The sequence below is a fragment of the Molothrus aeneus genome, chromosome Z (assembly GCF_037042795.1).
Source record: "Molothrus aeneus isolate 106 chromosome Z, BPBGC_Maene_1.0, whole genome shotgun sequence".
Taxonomy (NCBI): domain Eukaryota; kingdom Metazoa; phylum Chordata; class Aves; order Passeriformes; family Icteridae; genus Molothrus; species Molothrus aeneus.
Genome location: NC_089680.1, coordinates 42,749,692 through 42,775,030, shown reverse-complemented (window position 1 = coordinate 42,775,030; position 25,339 = coordinate 42,749,692). Strand labels below are relative to the sequence as shown.

The 25,339-nt window shown below is 43.2% G+C and overlaps 1 protein-coding gene across 3 annotated transcripts in view; it reads right to left on the bottom strand.

The window, feature by feature from the left end:
* The window catches only part of MUSK (muscle associated receptor tyrosine kinase), a 54,906-nt gene that overhangs the window by 12,476 nt on the left and 17,091 nt on the right, over positions 1-25,339 (bottom strand). For 2 of the 3 annotated variants that reach the window (XM_066569464.1, XM_066569465.1), the window contains exons 6-11: positions 16,868-16,992; positions 12,896-13,055; positions 11,427-11,433; positions 8,375-8,641; positions 3,447-3,622; positions 3,004-3,027 (exon numbers count right to left, since the gene is read on the bottom strand). In XM_066569464.1, the coding sequence (XP_066425561.1) occupies positions 3,004-3,027; positions 3,447-3,622; positions 8,375-8,641; positions 11,427-11,433; positions 12,896-13,055; positions 16,868-16,992 (759 nt within the window). The remainder of the gene's footprint in view (positions 1-3,003; positions 3,028-3,446; positions 3,623-8,374; positions 8,642-11,426; positions 11,434-12,895; positions 13,056-16,867; positions 16,993-25,339) is intronic. The other variant, XM_066569466.1, reaches the window with a different exon arrangement.

Below are 25,339 nucleotides of genomic sequence, written 5' to 3'. Positions count from 1 at the left end.
CTGCAGCAGAGACTCACAAGAATAAAGTTCATGTTGTTACATGAGGCCATCTGACAGCATCAGATGTGAAGCACACAGAAGGACTAGACAACACAGAAAGGGCCCTGCTTAGCCTCCTGTTTACTCTCTAATGGATTTTGCACTCAATACATAGGCAGAAATCTGGTAAAACTTCAAAGAGGGCACTGCAACTCTCTCAGAATGAGAAAATAGGCCATGTGTCTGTGATGGTTGAGCTGCAACTACATAATTCATAGTACATCATGCAGAAAGTGCAGGGCAGAACCACACTGAATCCACTCTAGCCAAACCAAGGCAGAAAGCAAATCACAGCACTGGTTCCATGATTCACAGCCTGCATTCTTAGCAGGGCACTGATAGGAAGACACTCATATTCCTCAGGTTGGTAGCAGGGAGCTGGGATTCATAAGGGTGCCTTCCTCCTCCTTCTCTACAGTGCTTATCCTCTTTGATTATTTGGAAACAGCCTATGATTTTCAGCATGCATGGAGACGATACCCTGAAATATGATCTGAACTATGATTTAAGGAATGGTATCAGTATAAAACAATGTTCTTTATAATGAAGATAGTGTAGTCACGGCATATACAGGGCTTGTTCCAGCTGCAGAAAAATTAGGCAGAAAATCTTGAGATTTTACTGCAGGAATATGCATTAATGTCCTCACAGGACATATGTCCTCACATACACCTGTCCCCATAGGAGAATGTATGCTGGCATAATCTAGGAAGCAGAAAGACAGCAGAGGAGATGCAGCCTTACAGATTTCAATACATAGTACCTAATCTCTAAACACAGCTGAGCTGCAGCTAACATTGTAATAGATGGCATATATTAAGGTCCATTGCATTGTTAGCCTTGAAAAATTAACAAACCAGGACATTCTTTTGTCATAATTTTATTTTCTATTATGTTCATAATCTTGCAGCTCAGGAATAAAGAAGAACAAGAAGAAACATGATATGTTGTAAAATAACGACTTTTTTAAGCAAGTACTTTTCATCTTCTTGAAAGCTTTGTGTAAGGGTTGACCCAAATTTGACACAAGGGTATCTGTCTTTGTGGATTGTACTCTTTCTCATGTACAAGGACCATAGCCAACACATCATCATGACTATCTGCTGTTTTCTTCTTGCACTCAGGTTGCAGTTATATATCCTGATAGACTCAGCTTACTGAGTCTTCAGCAGGTAGCAGACACTATATACCTGTAGGTAGGCACACTGTCTTTAAAGTGTTAACTCCAGTCCAATGAGCTTAAACAAAGGATTGAGTTCGTGTAGCCCTGAGGCATCTAAACACTTCAGTAGAGGAATGATCATGGACTTTATGGGAACATTTAAACCCATGACAAATGCAAAGTAAAATACTCTAAGGTGGATTTCTTTGGCTGATACATAAATACCATTTATGACTCACATCTGCAATAAGATAGCAGCCCCACATGACCAGCACCTGTAGCTCTGCAGAGGTGTAACATCCTAATCAGAGGTGTTAAACTGTCCTGGAACATACTTGTGTACCTGAGATGAGAATTTTACTTGTTTCACATTCAAAGACAAGGAAAGCAGTGCCTGAAACATACCTCATGACACAGCTAGTAATAAACAAGGAAAAGATTTCTGCACAGATTTGAAATAAATGTTAGTGGGACACCTTAAAAGATTAATGTGGAGATCTTTAGGGGCAGGAGCAAGTAAGAACCTCTGAATCTTTCATACTCTGAAAATGCAGATGTTTTCATAGACTGTCTTCCTACAATGAGGACAGAGGAATAATATAGCTGGTCCACCTGGACATTAATGAATAATTTGATAACAAGCTAGAAAACAGTTCAGTTCATGCTCAACGAACCCCTGTGCACATAGCAGTGGGTCTAAAGAAAAAAGAGGGGTGATTATTACTAAAATGTTACTATTATATCTTCCTGGTTCATGACTGAATAGTGTACATTTATGCAATGCCACTCTGAGAAAATGCTGTGGAAGATGAACAGAAAGTTCATGCGTACACAATACACAGGAGACAGAGGATGTGTCCTGAAACAACTGTGGGGAGACTGAAGCTATCCCACAAATGCTCCTCTCATATGCTGACACCTCTCTCTTGTGGTTCCTCCACCAGGGCAGGGATGGCTGCCCTTGCAGGCACTGGCCCAGAGGGTTCTGAAGCCCTTGTCTCTATGTCTGCATCACCAGGCCCCTAGGTCTCAGGTTGTCAGGTGAAGCCAAGATCCTTCCATGAAAGAATATTCCCCAATATTCTTTATTTCCTTTTTTTTTTTCCACTTTGCCTCTCTCTCCATACATAAGGTTGAGCCACTGCAAAATCGGCAAACCTCACCTGCTTAGATGCATGGCAAGAGAGAGATTCCTTTTTCCAGTGAGGCAAGTTCAGTGGCTGAGCTTGAAACTGCAACTGCACACGAGTGCAAGAGTTGGGTGTGCATGCTTCAGCCACAACCAGCAGCAGGGGGGAGCCTGACAGAAGTCAAAGCAGCACTGCAGGACATGTCTGGGTCTCACCACTGGTCATGGGAGGCTCATACAAGAAACAGCCAGACTTCTGAGGTGATTTGATAAGAGATCTGGGAGCTTAAGGTCTTGCAAGGCCAGCCTGTCATAGGTAACCATGTTGTTAACATACAAGGCTGGAACGACCTCAGAATCAGAAATCCAAATATGGGTAGAGGGGAATGATAGGCAATGGGTAGATAGAAAAGGAGACAGATGGAGGGAAGGGTACCATCTAAAACCTGCATGCCTATCTCATAAAAAGTTACCAGCCCATGGTCTCCCCAACCTCCAAAAGGCTGGAAATGTGTTTCCCCATGTCTCAGACATGGAAACCCAGATATTCCTCAGTAACAATCTAAATTCAGCCAGCCAGGACCAGCAGAAAACACAAAAACATGTGCAAATGGCAGCTTCAATAAAGAATAACATGTCTCTAAAAACATAGGGTCTGGAGCAGTCTACTTACTGGTTATGTTCTCCTTCTTAAAATCTGTAAAAAGAGAAGACAAGATGTAAGGAGGGATTGTCCAGGATGCAATATGACCAGATGCTCACTTAGAAGCATGCTACAGGAAAAGGTTCCCTCCCTAGCAGTGCTTAAACAGCTTATTTCTTTGCAAAGGCACCTGAGTGGCAACTTTGCTATCATTAAGACTGTTTTTCAGGATTGTTATGATCTTCCCAATAAAGATCCAGGCTTTATTTACTTGAGGGATTTTTCCCATATCCTGGTTGCACGAGAGAGGCAAACAGCTAAAGCAGCTGTCACAATTCCATGCACACGAGGTGCTGACAGGACAGTACCCACCATCAGCTTTTACTTTAGCTGTAAATTATGGATCGGACCCTTCCCCTCTCCCTTACCAAGAACACAGCTCTCTGGACAATCAGCAACATGTGCCATCTTACCAAAGAAAGGGATGTGGGTACAGGAGCTGGGATTCTGGTGCAGGCTGGGCAACCTGTTGCATTCAGGAAGAGTGAGCAGCATCAGCCCTGGCTTGTAAATCCCCTTCTGAGAGTTCTCCTCCATTGAGAGCCATTCCTTAAAGCAGTAGAGATCCTTTACAGCAAGGCAATTCTCTCTACATTGTTTTGCAAAAAACAGTGAAATACAGCTGTCAATGGCTTGAAAAAAAAAGGCTGCACTTAGCGGTGAAGTGCAGGGGTTATCAAGCTGACAGAAATCCATTAATGGGGTGACACTTCTTTAAAGCCAGTGTGTCTGGCTCATAAACCATAGAAGAAACTGTATGAAATGCAACAGCTTCCTTTAAGAAACATACAAACCTACATTTTTAATGAAGCAGGGTTATGCTTAAAACACAACACACACCAAGCTATGAGGAGTTCATTCCAATCTTTTTCTACAGATTTTTTTCACATGTTCTTCTAATAAACATCATAGAATCATAGAATGGTTTGTGTTGGAAGAGACATCAAAGATCATCTATTTCCAATTTCCTGCTGCCCCATGGACAGGGGCAGCTTCCACTGGACCAGGTAGCTCAAAGCCCCATCCAACCTGGCCTTGGACACTTCCAGGGATGAGGCATACACAGCTTCCCTGGGCCACCTGTGCCAGTCTCTCACTATCCCCACAGTAAATAATTTCTTCCTATTATTTAATCTAAACCTCTTTCAGTTTGAAGGCATTCCCCCCTGTCCTGTCACTACATGCTCTTATAAATAGTCTCCCTATCATTTCTAGAGTCAGAATTTTTTAATATATCCTAAAATCTCACTTGGCTTCTGTCATCTACTAAAAGCAAAAGGTGAGCTGCAATTCTTAACCTTCTTATGTTAAATATTTGCATATACTTTTAATCTCACTGAATAAAAAACCAGAATTTTTTAATTGTCTGTACAGGCAACTTTAAATCCATTTTTTTCTCTGTAGATATCTGCAGATTGCCTGGTAAAAAGTGACCTGTCTCCCACCTAATGTGTTGCCTCCATAACAATGTGAAATATTCACAGGCAAGAAGTGTGTTGGATTTTTAAATAGGCCTTATATGAGAAATTGTTTGTGGAGAAGGGCAACTGCACTAGAAAAAAAAGGAAAAGAAAAAAAAGAAAACACACCATTCTGGGAAGTTTGTGGATTTGTTATATTGGTCAATTTATCAGTGATTTGCTTATTTATTCTTGAGAGCCTGAGCTACCAAATCAACTTTGAGGTCATGTGCAGAGATTTCTTTTGCACAGCTCAGCTGGAGTCTTTCCCAGATCCACAACTCATCACACAATGATGCAGAATGCGAAATGTACTTCTGGGGTGTGTGGGGAAGGATTTAGCCAAATTCACCACCTGGTGGGTTGATGCAACCTCTTTAATTATACAACAGTTTTGGCAAGAGCAGATGGTCATGAGTGTCAGCAATGGCTAACAACACTGCAAACCCTCTAAAGCGCCTGAAGGATGGAGTTCATTGAGAATTCTACTAGAGAAACAGCTTTTTTGCAACAGTAATGGATGGCCCTCAATTCAGCAGGCTGAAGTCATCAATGCCCAGATACTCTGTGCTTGGTTTTAGCCAGTCCTGGTTTATTCCTTCCTCCCTTCCATGGAAGCCAGAATGCAGCCAGATGGCAAATTTATCTTTTTTATGTTAAACATGTGGAACAGGAGTGACCTTGTGAAGTAAAGAAATACTTAGATAGGGAAATGAGAAAAACTTGCATTTGAAGCACTAGCTGAGACCTGAGACATCTGGATTGGATTAGCTCTGTTCATTCCTGGATCCCAAGCACCGTTAAATAAGCCCTTTATTCAGTGTTCAATTGCAAAACGCAGAAGACCATTCTTTTGCAGTGCTGTCTGCTCCAGGGTTAAAGGAAGGTTATCTGCACCCTGGAAGAATGGTAACACAGCCAGAGGGAGGGTGGTCAGTCACTCCTAGCTAGGTTCATACCACTGTTGTAGCACCCAATGCTGCGCACAGAGGGTTTGCTGAGGTCACAGGCAAAGATTACTTCAGGTTATTATTAGAAATGTTATGTCATGTAAATGACAGATGGACAAAGAGCAGTAATGGCAGAAGAGAGGAAGTGTGCCAGTAGTGTTTCTAGGGACCACAAGAGACTATGTAAGGGGAGGTGGGGACACACAGACCCAAAAAAGGAAACCCTTCCCCAACACAAGACTGTTCCCTACAGCCTGATCACTTCCTATCAGCAGTGATTGAAACAGAAACTGAGGGTTATTCTGCTATTGCAATAGCAGCCAGCAACAAGAGGCAGATGTAATCAAGAATTATGAGATGAGACATCACTTTCCCTTAAAAACTCTCATTTTAATCAATTTGCATCTAAATTTACATTAAGTAAACTTTTCCCATGTGGTTTTCTTGTGTTTCATTTCATCCTATTTTACCCCCCAATTACTTTAGAAAAGTTTTACTCAGCCTGTCAGTTGTTATTCTTGCTAGCTAGCTTCCAAACCAAATGAACATTAAAAGACAACATGGAAAGAGAAAAATTGGTGCAGAAAATAAATAATAAGATACAAATACATGGACATATTTTGAGGGCAGTATGTCCCTGAAAAACTGGGAGAGCTCTCCCACATTGGAGAGAGTTAAATTCTTACTCATGAAGTATTTCAGCTGAAAACTTGTGTAGTCTAGCCAGCTTCTGCAGAAAGCTATAAAGTTTATAGCTATAAAGCTATAAGTAAAAAGAAGTTAAGAGAATTGGAAAGTAACCAAGAGCATGTGAGATGTGTTCAAGAGCCCCCAGGCCTCTCTCAGCCATAAAGAAGTCTATTAGATGTCTGAGTTATCAAAAGGAGTATTGGGCTCTGGAAGAACTGCTGTCCAGCTGATGCTCTCTGAGGACAGGAATCAGGAGGGATGCTATTCTAGAACTTTTCTTATAAAGAAAGCTGCATTAAAATTAGGGTCGAAGGAGGGAGGAATAATTAATAAAAAACAACATTGACTCATTAATTTGAAGAAAAATGGTTCCAGGCAAGCCCATTAACATTTAGATATATTTGCAGATGTTGTAACTGTTAGCTCAGGTGCATCAAGATCAAGTGAATATTTATGTTAGTTTATATAATTCTGACTTTAGAAGTGCCCCAGAAGTACAGGTCTTCAGTCAAATCACTGTGAGTTCTGGTCTTGCAGGGCCACTCATGGGCAGGGGTAAATGAAGCAAGGCCAAGATCTAACTGAAATGCAGAGAAATATGCAAAACCCTTAGCTGACTAATGTGCTGTGCATGTGTGGCTGAGATATAAATACTGTCACAGATCTTGAAAAAAGGCAGAGTGATTGTGTATTTAAGAGCACAATGACAAAGAGCAGAATGTTGAGGTGGCAGGGAGGAGCCTGTCAGCAAAAAGCAAATGGTAGTTCTTGGCTGCATGATTATCTTTGGATAGTTACACATAATATTGTTTCGTAGGATATATGCCACCTCTGTGTCAGTGGTAGAATACAAGGCAGCATAGGTACCAAGTAGAAAGATAAATATATGGTCAATATTCACAGTGGGATTTTCCTCTGTGCCTTTGTTTTAGAGGTGTTAAAGGAGAAGCAACAAAAAAGGTCCCAATTACCAAACCAACATGTTGCTGATTGTCTTAAAAAGCCCCTACCTAACTGGAGAAATTATTGCCATTAGACATCAGGCACAAGTCCATCCAGCAGTGTGCTTGTCATGTCTGTAGAAAAGGTTTGTATTTTATTTGGGACACTAGAGCTGGGGCTACTCTTCCAGTAAATGCAGATCTGAATAGTATTTTAATATGTGTTTCAAGGAGGACAAGAACAAAGCAGTGCGCTTTAGGCAGGGAAGTCAGCTGCCCAAATGTAATATGGGTAATGACCAGTCTTTTAGGGGCTGAACATGACAGGAAAAAGAAAGCTTCACCCTGATATATGTCTATGTGGGGCTGTCCTCTGCAAAGCACAGCAGGCAATCATAATTCAGTTGCAGATAAAAATAACCAAACCTGGACTGGGCAGAAGAGCAAAAGCTGTGTGCAGGCTCGGGAAAACCTGTTCTAATCTAGTCAGAGAATTTGGGAAGGATGTAAAATTTCACTGCAAAGAGTAAAGAAAAAACTCGCCTCCATGACCATGGTGGGAGGACAAGGAACAACGAGGGAAGGGCTGCTCAGGAGGTTGTGTAAGGAGAGAGTAGTGTCTGTCACTGGGATGTGTTTACAAATACCTGTCAACAGTAGATTAGCTATAGTAAGAGATGCTTTGGACTCCTCAGGTTCCCTGTCAGCCCAATTTCAATGCACATTTCTCTGCATACAGAAGGATACAATAACCACATTGTAGTTTTGGTTTATCAGGTACAACTACACAGGCAATGTCTCTGGTCTCATCATTTTTGTCACATATTTGTCATAGCAGGAAGTGCTAAATGATTGGTATATTGCCTCAGCCAGATTTGTCGCATCTTCTGGAGCTGCATTTAGTCAAAATTTCAAAGAGGCAATTAGTCTTTATAGTAATAAAAAATACAGATATTGGCCTAGTAAGATAATAACAGAAAACAAAATGAATTATTGAAACTACTTATGCAATTCAAATTGACACTTCTTTTCAACACAATCCTCCAAACACCTGATGTAATGTAGAGGTCTGGACTTTAAATTCAGACCACACCCTAGCAATGATCACAGTGAGAGCTGTATCAGTCTGTGTGTACAGAGGAGAGAGCAAAGGGAAAACCTGTGCAAACCTACAGGGCCCAGCTTCACTCAGCTTCACTTGCTGCTGTAAGCAAGCCTGGAAAGTCCCTCACCACTCCCCTGCTGCGTACATATCCCCACGAAATGAAAGTGAAATATGAGCATGTTTTTCTTCATTTACCTGCACACTGGTTTTGGAGCTGGCCCAGCTCCCGAGGGATTGCACTCCTGGAAGATGTAGTTACACAGCAGAGACTCAGCAGCCGGTTGGCAGAATGAACTCACCATTTTCAGTTCAGTCCAGGCAGTGTGCACAAGCAGCTCTTGGGTCTCCTCTGGGTCAGCATACGAGGAGTTGAAGAAAACAAGAGCATTCTTCGCCAAGATAGCACTACACACCTCACCTCTGTATGTGCTGCAGTAGCCTGCGTCACCCTTGTACAGCTTGCTGTCGAGAACAAGAGCACACACACACAAACACAGTAAGCTCACAGACCTAAACAGCTGCATGAGCACAATGGCCCTGTTTCTGAGTAAAGTGGCACGTGTAAGGCTAACAGAGGGCAGAGGACATGGTAGATGTTTATACCACTAAAATCAGCTAATATAAAACAAGAATGAAAATTCTGCAGGGTACCCTGGTACCAGCCCAGGTGAGCTCCAGGGAGGAGGCTCTGACCAAGTGTTGTTAAAGTTACAAGTGGACTGAAGCCTGAGCAATTACAGAGAACCATGACCTAGTATGGCCCCTCACCCTGCTGCTGGGCTCTAATGGGAAAGTATTTTACTTTCCTGCTTCCCTGCAGTAGGGATCAGCCAAGCTGCTTGCTTGCATTGCTTGCAGTTCTGTGATAACTCAGGATTTTTCACTCTGCTGTCTAACAACAGTTAGAGTTTAATGTAAGATAGACTTGATGAGCAGGAGCCAGGTAAGTTCAACCCATCATGTACCAGGGAGTTTTACACACAGTCAGACCAAGCTCCCACCTGCTCTTCCACAGCTCCTGCACCACTCCTGACCTGTCCTTCTTCCACACATTTAGCTGGGGAACTGAGACATGAGGAAGGCACAAGTCTTTGTGTTTTCCTTCCTGGTGTTTTTCTGCAAGGTGCATCTTTTCACCACATCTCCCATTTTGCTAAGTCCTGACACATAGCATGGAGACAGAGCTATGCAGGAGCAGTAAAATCACAGTAGGGTCATCTTCTTTGAGGGCCATTTACTTATCTTTCCCATGTTATTTGTATCTGGAAGGAGATCTCTCCCCCCTCCCTTCCTCCCTTCCTCCCCATGGCCATCAAAAGTAAGCAGCAGGGTAAGGGCAGTGCACAGGCCAGCCATGCTTCCAGTAGCTCCCACAGTCACCCACCAGCAGCAAGGACTGCAGGTGAGGAGGTGCTCTCTGCCCAGGCAGCGCGTGGGATGCAGAGTCCTGGGAATGGGAGGCAAAGCTGTGAAAACAGACTCCCTGTGTGTGGGGCATGGCCAAATCAGGGCAGAGAGGAGGCCTGGGTGCAGCTGTCCCCACTGCCATTCGGTCAGTGTAACTGGGGTCAGAGAGTTCAATTCACAACATGCCAACCATTTGGAGCAGTCAACAGAGCTATTTGTATCTTTGCCTTTTATTTCTTTCCCCTGTCCAAATAATCACCCATTGTTAACTCCAGGGTTTCTTGCTGATTTTTTTTTTTTTTTTCAGAAAGCTGGAGGTACATGGACAAAGGATTACAGAGGATGCTCACATTTCTGTTCTTCAGATGCTGTTTTCTGCATATGACAATCCCTGGCCCTGTTTTAGCTGCTCTATTTTGGTCTCCATGTGAATTTTTTCTTTAATTTTTTTTTCTGTGTCACATTGGATAAAAAATACAAGAAGGCACCAACTCCTTGAGGTTTACCAAAATGGCAGTGACGCTCTGACACTGCACATCCCAGGCTCCATGGACACACTTTCATGTGACACAGGAGTCTCCCAGCATGCTGCACTAGTCTCACAGCCCATGACATCTTCCTGCACACAGCAGGTTTCCCCAAAGCAATGTTCCAATCCCAGCACCCTGCTGGAACTGCTCTTGGCATGGCAGGGGTCATGTTATTTGCATTTCCCTGATGATTCCCATCGTGCTTAATTTGAAAGTTGCGTCCTTCCTGTGGCCAGGGGCAAAAGCAGGGACAGGTGTGCATGGGGCTGTTGTGCTGCTGACTTCAGGGGACTGCAGAGGCAGTCTGAGAAGAGCTTACAGTGCTAACGTTATGTTTCTTGCTTTTCTAAAATATGCAAGGAGACACAGACCAAGTCGCAATGGAGAAGTAGCAACAACATGTTTCTCACAATGGTTTGTCACAGAAAGGAAATATCATGCATCAAATGTTAAGAACACCTATGGGACAGATGAGCACTTGGTCTGTTTCCCCATGCCTGTCATACCTGCATGGGTGCAGGTGTAATGCATAAGTCTGCCATTGGGTGGCCACTTAATCACTTACACACTTCCTGAATCAACCTTGCAAGCTCCTGTGATGGAGGCAATAGCCTTTGCAGGGAGTCTGTGTCAGCAGAGTGGCAAAACCATTTGCTCAGACTTTCCCACGCTCTGCTCTTTTCTATGGTGGCCAGAAGCTCCCAGCCCATCTCCCAGGCTAACATTCTCATTTTCCTTCCAGACTGATCAACCAGTGCAGTGTGTAGTAACATGAAAAGATTCTAAAGAGAAAAGACCAGCTAAATTGTTCAGTCCTGCAAAAATTACTTAGCAGAAGTTCATTTCTCATCACATGTAAGTGGCTTTATTCATCCATAACTCTACTTGGAACAAACAATCTTCTCCTGCCCTAATCTGGTGAGCACCAAACCAAATTACATTTATTAACTGTGAACAGGTAGGAGTTTACCTTGCAGTTAAGCTTTGCCATGAAAATTTATAAGGTCAAGGCAAACTGTGGATCTGTAACCAAAGAGAAGTTCCTTCAGAATATTCTTCCGACTACCATATTTCAAACACCCTTACTACTGGCTTGACTCAAAACCATTGTTAACTACCCAAGCTTAATCTCCAATTATGCCTTTGTAAAGGAGATCAGTGATCCCTATGGGTGAACCTCATCTGCACAGTTGGAATGAAAAAACCCTACCCCTTATTTAAGCCAAATTAACCAGACCCCCTTAGCTCATCATTTTTCTTCTCCCTGGCCCAGAATGGGCCTCCACAAAGCCACAGAAAGTCATTCTTACCTCCATTCTGCCAAGAGGCACCAGATCCGGGAATTGTGATGAACCAGGAGAAAGAAGAAATGGAAAAGACATCAGTGACACTTCATCGTTCCCTCTGAGATGCGTAAGTCAAGATTTCCATGCTAGGAAATGTGTCTGACAACTGTAAGCTGTATGAAAAAAATGCACCTAAATTCTGTTCCTTTGTTTGTATCTTCTTGTGGGGAAGAAAAGTTGACCAACACTGAACACTGTAAAGTGAGAAAGAAGGAGGAGGAGGAAGTGGATTGTTGATGGCAGTGCCAGTTGAAGTGGACTCTTGCACCATAAACCCACACTTTTATCCTGATCCTTTGGGTCCCATGTAACCAGCAGATAGCATCCTGTGTTTAAGCCACATGGATATCCATTACTTCAGGCAGCAGCTGTAACAAGCAGGAGAAGCCAGGGCTGGGGATGCAGCACTGGCACAGAGCAGTGGCCCTGGCTTGCCATGCCACAGGGAGTTGGGCAGTGCCAGCATAGGGAGGAGGCACTGGGCATCAGCCAAGGGCCAGGGCACCTCTGCCCTTGGAGCCTTGTGAGCTGGGGCAAGGCCAAGGCAGAGTCCTCCTCAGGTCTAAGGGGTAGTTCTCCTCCTGCTGAGTGCACACAGCCTGGAGGAGTACAACTTCCACCAGCCCCAAGTACCTGTCCGCCCCACTGCATTTGTAGGACACACACTTGCCTGGGCTAAAAGCAGAAGTGGGGATGGGAAATTCAGCACCAAGTGCTGAGTACATTATGGAGCAGAGATTACTGGTAGGTTTCAATGCCCAGTGTAAGAAAGGGCATGATTACTTTATCAAGAAATCAGAAGCTAAGGCACTGAGAGATAAACAAGTACCTGCCTGGTTAAAAGCAGAACCAGGGCTACCTTCCCATGTCCAATTTGATTCCTCTTTCCTCTAACTAAATCCCCTTGCCTGTCCAATTTGTCTCTCTGTATGACAAATGCTGTTAGTTAACTCTGACAGAGGTATTTCTCCTCTTTGGAAATTAATTTTCACATTTGGGAGACATCTCTGAGGGAAGAGATAACTTCAGGCAAGGTAGGGTACTACGCTGACAGCAACTACCCTGCTTTCTGGATGCCAACCCCTTGTGAAGCTGAACTGCTTGAAGCTATTTTCACTTTGCTGTTAGATGATACCAGCACTAGGTCATGGCCACAACTTCCTCCATATGGATGAACTTACCAAGTGTGCTTCTGGGACACAAAGTACAAGACAGCATCAAACATTCAGGAAATGACAGCTATGCCCGTCTCCGAAGTGTAAGAGTATATGAGGAAATGGCCTGGTGGAGGATGTACTTGTACTCAAATTTAGGCCCCCACACACTATCAGCTCTCCAAAGCTTCCCCTATTCCACCACAGTATTCCACATCCCTTTCCTCTTCCCCAGCAGGAAAGGCTAAAAAATTAATGGCCTCTTCTTTCCCTGCATACCTGAAATGCTGATGGTTGCTGCTGCTTTTGCGGCTCCAAAAGTTTTGCTGTGCTTGTTTGTGGCAAGACAAGTGAACAGGCCAGGTCGGGTGACATACACTTGCAGTCTGGAATCAACCACTCTGTCCTTGACGCTTTCTGCTATCGACCCCACAGAAACCTGAAAGAGTGAAAGCCCAGCTCAGTAATATTTCCAACCAAGACACAAACAGGCAAACCAAGGAAAAATCTAAGAGATGGAGTCCCAGGCATTTAAATTGGCAGAGGAAGATGTGGTAAGGAGAAAAAAGTGGCAGAGACCTAAAGCTGCTGGTGTTACTTTGGCACTTTCACAGCTGCCGACTTCACACACAGAAATAAATGTTAAAAGATCTCTCCTATTTCACACTTCAGCAATACTTTTGCAATTAGGTTTCAGTTCAAGAGGGTCATAGTCACAATTTGGTTTATGCAATTGAGCTGGCTAATTACTACATGGCTTCTTGTAGTAGATTGTTTGCCTCTTCATGCCTTAGGAAGGAACTGCACAGGATGACTTTGTGAACATCTGCTATACAAAGGAAGAAAAGAAAATAGTTTGGAAGTCATTGATTCTGGATTAGCATAATCACTTCAATACTCTCAAAGCAGTCATGAGCATAGAAAAGTGCTCTGGCTACAATACTTGAGCAGATACCTGATAGATTTTCTTATCTTGCAACTAGAAATATGGAAGGGGCTGAAAATATGATGATTTTGGCCAGCTCTTTTCCCAGATCACTAATTTGCAGTCAAATGACCTTGAAGCCTGCTGATTTTGGCTAGTTGGTCTTGACTTACCATCAGATCTTTCCTGCCAACATGGCATTCATCAAAGTAGGAGAGCATGGCACATACAGACTCTATCTTGCAAAGGCAGGAGGAAGGAGAGCATTGCCTGCTCTAACCTTCATACTGATAAGAAGCATCAAACATAATTCAAGTGAGGTATGTTGCCTGGGGACCCCTTAGGTGTAACCTGACTCTAAGGACATTGGAGATCTTCTCCCTGGATTCACCCCAGCAAAGCACTCTACCTACACATGTAACTGACAGAAGTATTAATCTGACCTCCCTGGAGGTCAGTAAAAATGTGCTTTCAATGAGACCTTTCAGTGAAATGAAATACCCATGGATATTGATAGTAATAATTGAAAAAAATAAGGAACTCATCAGTGTTTTTCCTTGCTGTTCCATGTCTTGTAAGCAGATTGGATTCTCTATGAAAAGAAAATGATGAAAAGAATATATTTGTTTTGCCTCTCTCAGTGTCAGCTTAGACTTGTGGTGAAAGAATGTTCATGGGAAGAAATCACTAAATAATCAGACCAACACAGTTTGGTTGTACTGTACCAGGTATGTCAGCCACTGTGCAAATGAAGGGACCAGGGATATATTTGGCCTTATAACATGAAGTCAGTTCAAGAGGGTGGGAGCCCAGGGGATATTTTTTCACAGATATGTCTTTTGTTACAGAGCTGCTCAAATTTAGTTTTAGACTCCTTTACTCTCCAGAAACCACTCAGCACTAAAATGGTGCAGGGACCTTCTCAGTGGGAAGAAGGTATTTCCTATAGCCCTCCCTGCCTTCCAGCATCTTGGTGGGATAGGTGGCTGCTTGCCATGAGCACCTTGTGCTAATCCAGTCTTCTCTCCCTGCTGGCTTCTCAGGCCTCAGGTGTACCACATCTAGCAGCACTGGACTGTGCCTGCTGAGCACACAGATAACTGGGATTGTTCCTTCCAGCTTGGGACACAGGAGGAAGAGGTTCCTCAAGTAACCACCAGCAGTATAAGCAGTATGCACCATGTACAGTGGAAAATCGCAGGCAGTGGTGCCTGGGACTTCCACACTAGCCATCTGTTTTTTCCTTTACTGGAAACTTCAAGATGTTCCCTTGTGTTAATTGATTCCCTTTCCTTTTCAACCACATTTCCTGAGATTTTGTTTCCAGGAGTTCTCTTTTTAGTCTTTAAAACATCACTTCAGCTACCAGGAAATTAGAGACTTCTTCATATCTTCACACCTGGCTCATTTATTCTTGGATATGTGGAAAACTACATTATAAGGTCCATGATGCCCTGTGGTGCATAGCAGGAGGAAAATGTATTGTGTTTCTAAATAGGTAGGCCAGGCAGCTACTGCACAGAGGAGTTTCCATCCTCCTCTTCCAGGGAAGCTCAGTAAGCTCAGCAGACTCCTGTTCTTTGAACCTCGGGACAATTACAGGTTGGTGTTCAGAAACCATAATGCCACAGGCATGCTGCATCTTCAAATGACTCACCCTTGCTGTGAACCAACCCTCAAATTCACCAAGCCCCATCCACTGGCTTCCTGCTGACTCTCCCAGAGACAGGCTCTCATTAAGGTTTCCTTGCCATATTTAACATGAGGCAATCAGGAACACTACCCTCCTGGAACTGGGCTATGCCTTTTAGACAGCAATGGGGCAGAGCAGATATGACCAGTCAGACAGTGGCCCAGGCAGGGGCTGACCATCATCTCATGTACCTCAGCTCTCTGTAGGACCCACTTATTGGGATCTCAGAAGAGTACAGGTCTGTGCTATGAAAATACATTGCTCTTTCCAGGTACCCCAGACCCCTGCAAAATGTTGCATTGCCAGTGGGGAAGAAGACTTAAATAAAGACCTGCAGTTGTCTCAAACTAAATATTGTCAGAAACCACCAAGAACCCCAGCAGAGGCTGATCTGATCCCTTTGCTGCTCTGCATAGCAACACTGAAGGAATATAGAAAATTAGCCCTAATCAGACTGGAGGACACAGTAAGGTATAGAGGAGGCAAGGAAGGCAAGACAGCCTGCAGAGTAGCCATGGGATCTTAATAACGTGTTTTAATGTGTAGAGAGAGGAGATACAAAACAGGATGGTGATAGCCCCTTGAAGTAAGAACCAAGGGAATTTATTGGTCCTCTGCACCAGCATGTCCACAGAAATGGTCAGGATCAGCCTGTGCTCAGAAGGACTCAGGGCTGACAGGAAGTCCATGAGAAAGAGCAAAAGCAAATCGCCAGCCTGTACTCAGCAGACACTCCACCTGGCTCTTCAGAATCATGCCCTGGAGCTCACATCCTTTAAAAAACTGTCAAAAGACCAAAGAGAGTATAAAACATGTTCATCTTAAGCTCATGAAGACTAGAGGGAAGCTATGGCAGGCTTGGGCTGCAATGCTACCATGACTGGTTCCCTGCTCACTCCCACACAAGCAATATTAGGCAGGTATTCAGCTCACTGAAATGAAGGCATTACAACGGCCTACACACAGGCATGAAAGCCAGGCAAATTGAAAACAAGCACCCATATTAAGTGGTCAGGATCATTAGACCACAGAATCTTTCCTATGAGACACAGTGGATTTGCATCCTTTGGTGCCTGCCACTGAAGAGGGTGTACCTTTCTTTAGAGGATGTTTCTGCCCAGGGATAAATTCATGACATATTTCACATCACGTAGGTCAGCCTAGAAAATTTCAGATCTATTATCTTCTTCAAATATCCTGTGCATAATGTGTTCCACAGGTATTGACCTCAAAACAGTTTGGTCCATCTAACTCCATGTCATATTTGACATATTTGTCAGATATGCAATTTTGCCTCATTATTGTTACCACATTGTTAAAAAAGGAAAGGAAAGATAGCTGCAGAAAGACACAATGAAGTCCTAGAAAGTCTGTCTTGGAGGATGGTTGGAAAGGTCTAAAGCACCCTTCATCTTGGGCTTTTTAGATCCTAACAAATTAAGTAATACAACACCATGGATAAGGGGGACAATATTTTTCCAGGAAAACTGCAGCGGAGAGATGAGCTGCACTCAACCAGTTTGAAAAACAAGGTGCTAAGTTAGGAAGGAATAGAAATCACTGGGGCTGACTACCAGCCCTCCCAGCTGATAGCAGTCCTCCAGTGCCAAAAGCATGAAAAAGAGGCACTTACAGCTTTCCCATTTTCCAGCCAGGTGACAGTAGGGACTGGAAGGCCGGTCGCTGTGCACCGCAATGTCACCACGGACCCAAAGGTGATGTTTTGGGATTCAGGAGCCTTTAGGATTCTGGCAAACACTGTAAGAGAAGACAAAGGTGCTAGTTGAACAATAATGTAAAGCTGAGGCTGGTGCCTGGGGGTACTCCTTCCCCAGCCGGTCTTGATGTAAGTCACAGCTCCATGAATAAAAGTAGAGCATGAACAGGCTTCGCATGAGGAGGAGAAAAAAATATTTAGCGTGGTTACATTCTGCACCTTACAGACCAAAAGTTTACCTCTGGAAATTTCTGTGTCAAGTCCAAAGCCAAGAGGAGGTAATGTGCAAGAAAACCAAGAGGAAACTCTTCCACAGCATGCAGGTGGAACAGCTTACAGCAAAATAAGCAGCAAGTTATCATGCTGCCCTGCCCAGGTTGACCTGTGAAACTTTGTCTGAACCATAAGAACCACCAGTATGGATATGTGCCACCATATGGATATATGAAGGTTAAGGGTTGGATAAACATCTCAGTCTGATTGCAGTGATTAAGACTTGCCACAGAGTGCTGCAAACACTGGCATTTTCCACACAACAACAAGCTGCCCTGAGGGGAAATGTCTAACATCAAGCATCAAGGTATGAGAGAATGGCTGGCAAAAACTTTAGGAAGATGAGATTACAGTGGAAAAGTAGATTTTTGAAGTGGATTTTCTCATTTCTACAGCTGTTGCTTCTTTTGTGGAAATATTACTGGTTACTGGGCACTTTGCAGATAAGTGACATAAGCATTCCCTTCACCCACCTCCCTTCCGTTGTTGTTGTTTTTGTTGTTGTTGGGTTGGGGGGGGGGGGGGGCAGGGATTGCAAATGGGGGATTTGGAATTGGGGAAGGGGGCAAGGGTGAGGACTGTTGGCCAGAAATAACAACTGAAGTATTTTTGCTGAAAACTTATTTTGATCCAGAAACACAACCCTGATGGTCTTAACAAGCTGCTGTACTTGGACCACATAGAGAAAAGCAGAGAAGAGAAACTTCCCACCTGGAACATTTGAGTTTTGACCTAAAATTTTTAATGGAAACACCAGAATGTCTGTACAGAAGCAGGCTCAAAAGCACTGCTATTTCTTACTCAAATTTCTCATGCTTAGTGAGTTACAGCTTCTAGACCACACAGTAATGTCTAAAAATCTCCATCAGAAATTTTAAGAAGCAGGGAAGTTTCTCTTAGTGTTGTCAGAAAAGCCTGAGATCTTGTTCGCCACTTTTATCTGTGTGTTTCTCCTTATCAACATACCTCACCACATCAGCATCTTCTGTTTGCCCTGTTCAGAATTAGAGCATCTAAATGTTCCCCTTAGTGTTTCTAATAGTGTCCCCACTATTTGGGATGGGAAGGCTTTGTCTGCAAAATTTCAGTTAAACTGAAAAAAAGTATATGCTTTCCACATAGTCCTTCCACCCAGTTCTCAGCTAGTATGCAGCTGAGGTTTGTTTTGACAAAGAGCCTAAAAACAGCTCATATAAGTAGCAGTTGGAGTTAAGTTCAGCATGGAATCCTTTTTGCCTTTCAATAAACTCTTGGGAAGAGGCTTTTTGGAAGATTAAGTTTAGTGTCAGTTAAGTGAAAATGGCGAGAAGATAAATATTATATTGAGCTTCTTAAATGTTCTGCATGCTTCAAGCAATCCCACCGTCTCTGCTCAGTGCCATCTGCCTAAAGTCAAAGCAGAGCAGTATCAGGCTTCTACACCTCCTTACCCCTCAGCGAGGCAGCAGGTATGAAGCTCCATCAGTAATAAGCAAAGCTGCAGTCACTGGCCAGAAGCTTTTCTCATGAATAATAAGTAAAATGAAACCTTTGTCTGAAGTTTCACTTCAGGCCATTAACACCAGATGGTTATGAATTCAGACCCAAGTTTTGCAGGCTAAGCTCATAATTATTTTTATACTTCATTTGGAGAAACACTGAACTTTGGGGCCTGTTCTCTGGCAGCAGTTACGTTCACATGGCTCCAGCTGAAGCCAGCACGTTCACTTCCAGGGTTGGAATATGGCCCTTAGTTCTTCTCTTGTGCTGTCCAGTATGCTGCTGGGATCCTTGCCCACCTGATACTGCTCTCTGACTCTGCTGCTCAGTTAAATTAATACCAAAGTGACAAATTACCAGCATCCAGTTAGCTGATGCTGGATGGTGGCATATATGTCCTCCTCTGTACTAGCTGGTCTCCCAAAATCTGCTTGGATCTTTCAGCCAGGAGGAAAAAAGACACACTTTGAAAATGGCAATAGCACAGGCAGCGTGCAAAGCCACAGCAAGCCCTATGGCTGGCTCAGCTCATGCCTGGCATGGTGCCTATGGGGAGGTCAGAAAGCTGCATTCCTCTTCCCAGCGCCCAACCATCAGCACTGATCACTGCACTTGCTTTAGTAGCCCAGCACACTGCTAGGTAAGCAGTTGTCTGCCACCATAGGTAAGGTAAAGCATCAGGACATTCTTAAAATCCTAAAACACCAAATGCAGGGATTAAAAAAATCCAGCAATAGCTCCTAAACATTCACATGTTTCTGGTGGCAAATACTGCTGGGAGGGATAGCTAGATAAAATTTGGCCTATAAGCAGCTAAGCTGATTTCCAAAGTGTGGAAGAATTGAAATTCCTTCTATCCCCAGGGCTATCATGTGCATTTTTCAAGACCTTCAGAATTAAAGTTACAGATTTAATTCTTTAAGATTTCAGATACTTACATTTGCATGCTTTCAAATATTTTACTTAAGTATGTAGCTGTAGATGGTACTACAGGAATAAACTGGGGGGGGGGGAAGGGGGGGGGGCAGGGTGGAATTAATTATTTTATTTTTAAATGAGAAATTTCCTGGGACAAGGACCAGACTTTCCGGGTCCTAAGAGGTTTTGGAGCATAGCTGATCAGCCGATCCAAGGATATATTTTCCAAAGGGCTCTTAATCACTTTGGGAAAGAGTATTAAAAAAAAAGTATCGCCTATTTCTCGACCACATAATCTAGGGGTAGATGATCAACACATTGACATTGCTGTCAGACTTGAGTGCTGTGGGAAAGTCAAGATGGGTTGCATAAGTGCAGCCAGTGTCACCATCCACCTGTGCAAAGCAAGGCAAGAACACCCGGATGACCTAAGGGTCCATTTTGGCAACTGCATGAGCAACAAAATCTGTCCTGTATTTAAATGGCAGAACACATACCCCACAACCACGATTTTTCCGCCCCCTCCGTCTCCTCCGCCAACCCCCAATTCCACAAGTAAAGACAAGAGGCAAAGTCGAGTAAGAAATGGCAAATCTGGTGGTAGTGTAGTTGGCAGGAAGAGGTGTGTGAAAGACAAGAGGAAGGATCAGGATATAGGAATAAATGTAAAATTCACTTTTTTTGGTGGGCTCAGGACCTTTTCTTATTCTCAATTTTCCTCAGAGTGAAAATTTCCAACAATCAGTGATTTCTAATGCTTCCATTACTTGTCTGTCTTTTTCCACATCCTCCTGAATTTGGGTTTTGCCTTTGCTTGTTTAGCAACATTACTATTACAAGGTTAGCAACATTCTTATCAATACCCCTTGGCTCTCTGCACTGGATTCACCCACAGGCATGCCAAAAAAGCAGTTAGGGAAAGTGGGCAAATTAATTTATTTATTTAAGTGGAAAATAAAACAGAGGAGCTGTAAATGAAATCCAGACAGCTAAAAGCCTAGCCAGCATGTCAAATTTCACTCCTAAGCCCCTTAATAAATATATTTTTTTACAGCCTTGGTAAATGATGTTCTGTGCACTGCAGGGCTTGCTAGGAGGTATCTGTACCATGGCCAGCTGCTCTCGTTTCTGAGAATTACATAACATCATCCAGTCCAAACAGTAGGGCTTTAATTCAGTCACAAAATTTTTATACTATAAAAAGATTAAAGCAGCATGCCCTCCCCCCTGCTTCCACATTGAATGGCTAACTCTTTCCAGGTGACTTTTTTTCCCCGTTGCCTTTGATAGAGCTATGTTTAATTTCCCAGGTTTGGGGTCTGGTCCCGCAGTCCTGGCAGATGCCTACTCTCAGTCTGGGTAAGGCCTATTTTTTTGTTAAAGAAGGCTGGATTTGGCCAGTCACAACCAGACAGCTGTGTAGGTGGCCTGGAGCCATGCTGCTGCTTTCTAGAAAGGACAAAGTGATGCCCAGAGCACCAGTGATGCTGTTTGTTTTTTGCCTTTTTACTTTAATATGCTCTCTGTATTCTTCACACATATATTTGTAGCTCTGTAGCCTATTGTACTAGTGGCTGGTTTCCCCAGTACTTTTCCATGGCCTTTCCCGAGGCAGAAAGACAAAAGAAATTGCAGAGCTCCAAGCCCTGGGAGGTGCAGGGCCCCTCTGCTATCTGGGTTCCTCCTGGGAACCAAGGCCTACAACAACTCTTTGGGACACATTTCATGGACAAAGCCCAGCTAGTGCTGAGTGGGGACTCCAGAGAAGGGGCTTGACCTGGGAAGGGGTCAACATCAACATTTGTCCTCCTAATTGGTGCTTTTTATCAATTATGCTAAATTCCTAAAACCTAATTTCCTAAAACCAACCAAAATGTACTCATCCTTGGGAGGGTGGGCTTTTGTGGACATCTTTCCATAATTGCCCCTGAAGGCCTTCAAATAAAGATCCACTCTTATATTACCTCCTTACTAAAATGATCTTGAGTTTCATTTCCAGGTTGGGAAAAAGGCAACACCAGGATTACTCAAGCACTAGTTTTGGGATGTGGGGTAGATTGCTTTTTATCCAGAGGCCACAGTTGCTTTGGTGAACCCTGAATTTAAGAGAATATGAGCAACACTTTCCCATGTACGTGGATTAACTTAGCCTGTCAACATCCACAGGTGTTCACATCCAAGAGTTTGTTGGCAGAGTCCTGGCATACTGTAAAGCATCTGCATCTCCAGTAGTCCAAAGCAAGGTAAGGCTACCAGGAGCTAACTTTGTGTTGGGAACTGCCTGGCAACATTCCCTCCCCACTGCAGCCAAAGCCTGCCCTCATACAGGAGCCAGACCCAATGTGCCCATCCTCCCAGGTCTGATATCTCAATCTATCTCACTTTCCACAACTGCTTTGTATTTATCAATGAAACATGGCCTTTTGGGTGGCTGAAACCAGGTCTTAAGCATATTATTTTTTTCAGCTAAGCTACAGAACACAGTGTGTAAAGGCAAATCTTGTGTGCGCAACACACTTTCCTTTGCATCCAGTGTTGTGTTGAGATCCAATGTGTCTACACTGCTGCCACATATTGTCTTGGAAGATTTCCAGATATAAATACCCTGGCAAAGACTTTGCACTGTGCAAAATTCATGTGTAAGTACTTAGCTAAATTGCAAACATTTTTTGTTTGTGTTTGCCAGTGTTCCCATAGCTCTTTTGTACCTGAAGCATGAAAGGTTAGAATTGTTTCTTGTCTGCAGAGATGCCACTGGGCTTGGACTTTGCTTACAAAGCTATAGAAAAAAACATTTCTGCTTGCTAGCTGTATGCTGTGAAGAGGCATGAACTTGTGCCACTGTGATTTTTGCCAGTGAGAAGTTCGTTTGTCTAACTTCCCATTCAGATTCATTCAGCTCATAACCATTCACTCTTCCTGACAAGCCTAAACCAGGCAGTCAGGGAGAGGTAAAAAGCAGAGGGACTACCATTTCCTTCTCACTGGTGAGAGATGAGGGAAGGTCTGACAAATACGTTTTTAAATACATAAAAACCTGCAGCATTTGTGTTTTCTAACATTACCTCCATAAAATGAAAAAAATTCTTTAAATACCAGTGCCAAGAGCAGACCACATACCATGCTCATGGATCAGCAGTCACAGAGACAGCCAGTCCAAGCTGTGTGCAGCAGCTAATCACATTCCAAGAACCAGGGCTGACCAGGCAAGATACAGTCTCTGCAGCTGACATGACAGAACCAAATCCCACCTTGGAGAACAAACATATTCTCCAGCAAGGACAAGGAGACAAGGAGTCAACCACTCCTCTCGCAGCAGCAGCAGCTTCTGAGTGTGGCTTAGCACTTCCAAAATGGGGATGAGTTAATAATTAAATCCCAAGATAACTGTAAGGTCAGTTTTACTTTGGTCTCCAAGTATTTCTTACCTAAGTTGCAGCACTTATCTTTTTGTAAGCCTACCAAGTAAATACAAAGAGGAGCAAAACAGCTTCAGCAAAGCTGATATGAGACACTTCCATTTATCTCTGTCAAATTGCTTACCTATTTTATTTAATCTATGTACATCTGAGGCCATGAGGTGGGCACCAGAGACAATTCAAGATCTGTGTGAAAGGAAGATGGAGCAAAGCACAACACCTCCATCCTGAATCATATGCCTTCAGATTCAAAGCTCTAGTGTCTGATATAAAAGAAAAATTTTCTTAGTAGGCAATAACTTTTCAAGCTAACTTTATTTTAGGTGGACTCCTAGATTTATGGGTGGTAGAACAATTTACACTAGTAGAAGGACTCGTGTGATGGTAAATATATCAGCCACTAACTTCTCAGCTGTGAAGGACTTTACACTGCATGTAGATGTCTCTGGAATCCTAAAAGGAGACACCACAAATACACAAAGATGTAATAACCAGGAGTAAAATGTAAATAGATAGCTTATATCCTGTGTAACTATATAAAACCTGTTCTGTACAAGTGCTCATCTCTATATACAGAGCAAACACCAGATTCAAGAGAGGATAATGCGTTCAAATTACTTCCCAAGGAAATGAATGAGGAAATTCTTCTCATGTCATTACTGGTCTTATATTTGTGTTTGGTTTCTTTGAAGGAAAGACCCTTTTAAACCTCCTTATGATCTGTCTTGTCTACAGTACAGAGTCATATCTGGTGCATTTATCTTTGCCCCTACCCACTACTGAATGTGAAATTGGAAAGGAAGTTCTCAGCCTTCTGAAGTCAAGGAGCAATTCCTTTGCTTGTTCCACTCATGATCACAACCCATCATGACTGCTGCCAAGGCTACTAGTCTGTGTGCACATATTGAAATCATGGCTATGCACACCCAAAAATGAGATAATTCATGCAGCATCCTGACATCTGATCTTCACCACTGGTATTAGCAATACCATAAATTTAATTACATATCATGTGAAAAGTACTTCCTTCTGTCTAGTTTAAAGTGCTGCTCAGTACCTGCTAGGGTGTTCCTTGGTTTGGGGACAGCAAGGAACCCGTTCCCTGCTCATCTTATCCATCACACATTCTTGATTTTTACTGTTGAAAACTCGTCTAGCTCCTCCTACAACAGAGATCCATCTCTTTTCCAAATTCTCAACTCCCTATTTGATATACCCTTTTTGTGAGGGTCTGTGAGGGCCTCCAGCGACTTCAGAATGCTTGTCTCAGTTTCCTCTGGTCCCCTTTATCTGATAGCTATGGATATTCTCTATCCTCCACTCCCTTTATTGTTCTGTGGGAAGCTCATGCTTTCTAGCTAGCCAGTGGTTTAGAGAAGAGATGGATTTTAATTGCCATGTCATTTTTTCTCTTAAAACCACAATTCATGCAATGATGTGAGAAGGTCATAAGTTTTTCAAGTGCCTTCCCAAGGTCTTTGTTAGGGGAAAGAGGCTTTTGCGAAAGGAAATAACAGGCTCAAATGCTTTTAAAGAAGAATTTTCTGTCTGAAGCCCCACTGCAGTTCCTCATTGCAAGACGCCACCCTGTGATAATGACTCAAAGGCAGCATGAACCTCATGCCAATGTCACAGTGGAGCAAGCTTCAGGAGTAAATTGAATAGCTCACACGTACTTGTCATTTGTTGAAGGTCTGAGGCTGCGTTCTTCCTCCTGCAGCTTTCCCTGTTACCCTGTAATTAGGGCCATGATTGTTTCTGCAGCATCTCAGAACCTTGGGATGACTCTGGTGAGTGCCGCAGGTAGGAGGAGATTTAATGAGATATTCTGGGTTTTCAGTTACACCCACGCCACCCCACTGAGGTCAGCCAAATACTTTGGTGTAATTACAGGCAAACTTGTAATGCTTGCTCCCCATAAACATTTTGCAATGTTTAAAATCAAACTGCTGTATTCACCCTTTACTGTCATAGGACATTGCCTGCAGGTACATACACCAGCACCAACACAAACAGGAAAGGCATTCTTTCCCAGAGCTTCTGCCTCTGCTCAAGGCCAAGCCAAAGGCTCTTCTTCAGTGTTCATATTAGAATTTCCATGAGGAAATTTCATCCAATACTTAAAAGAAGAACTGAAATCTTCCTTGCCAGTTTACTCTTTGGCAAGTCACCTGACCCAAAACACTGCCTCAAAAGATGATAGAGATAAAAATTCTGATTTCACACTGAAATCTAATTTGTGGGAAATGCAAGGCAACAGTGCTGACTGGCTGCTTCAGTGGTCTCTTGGTATCTCCCT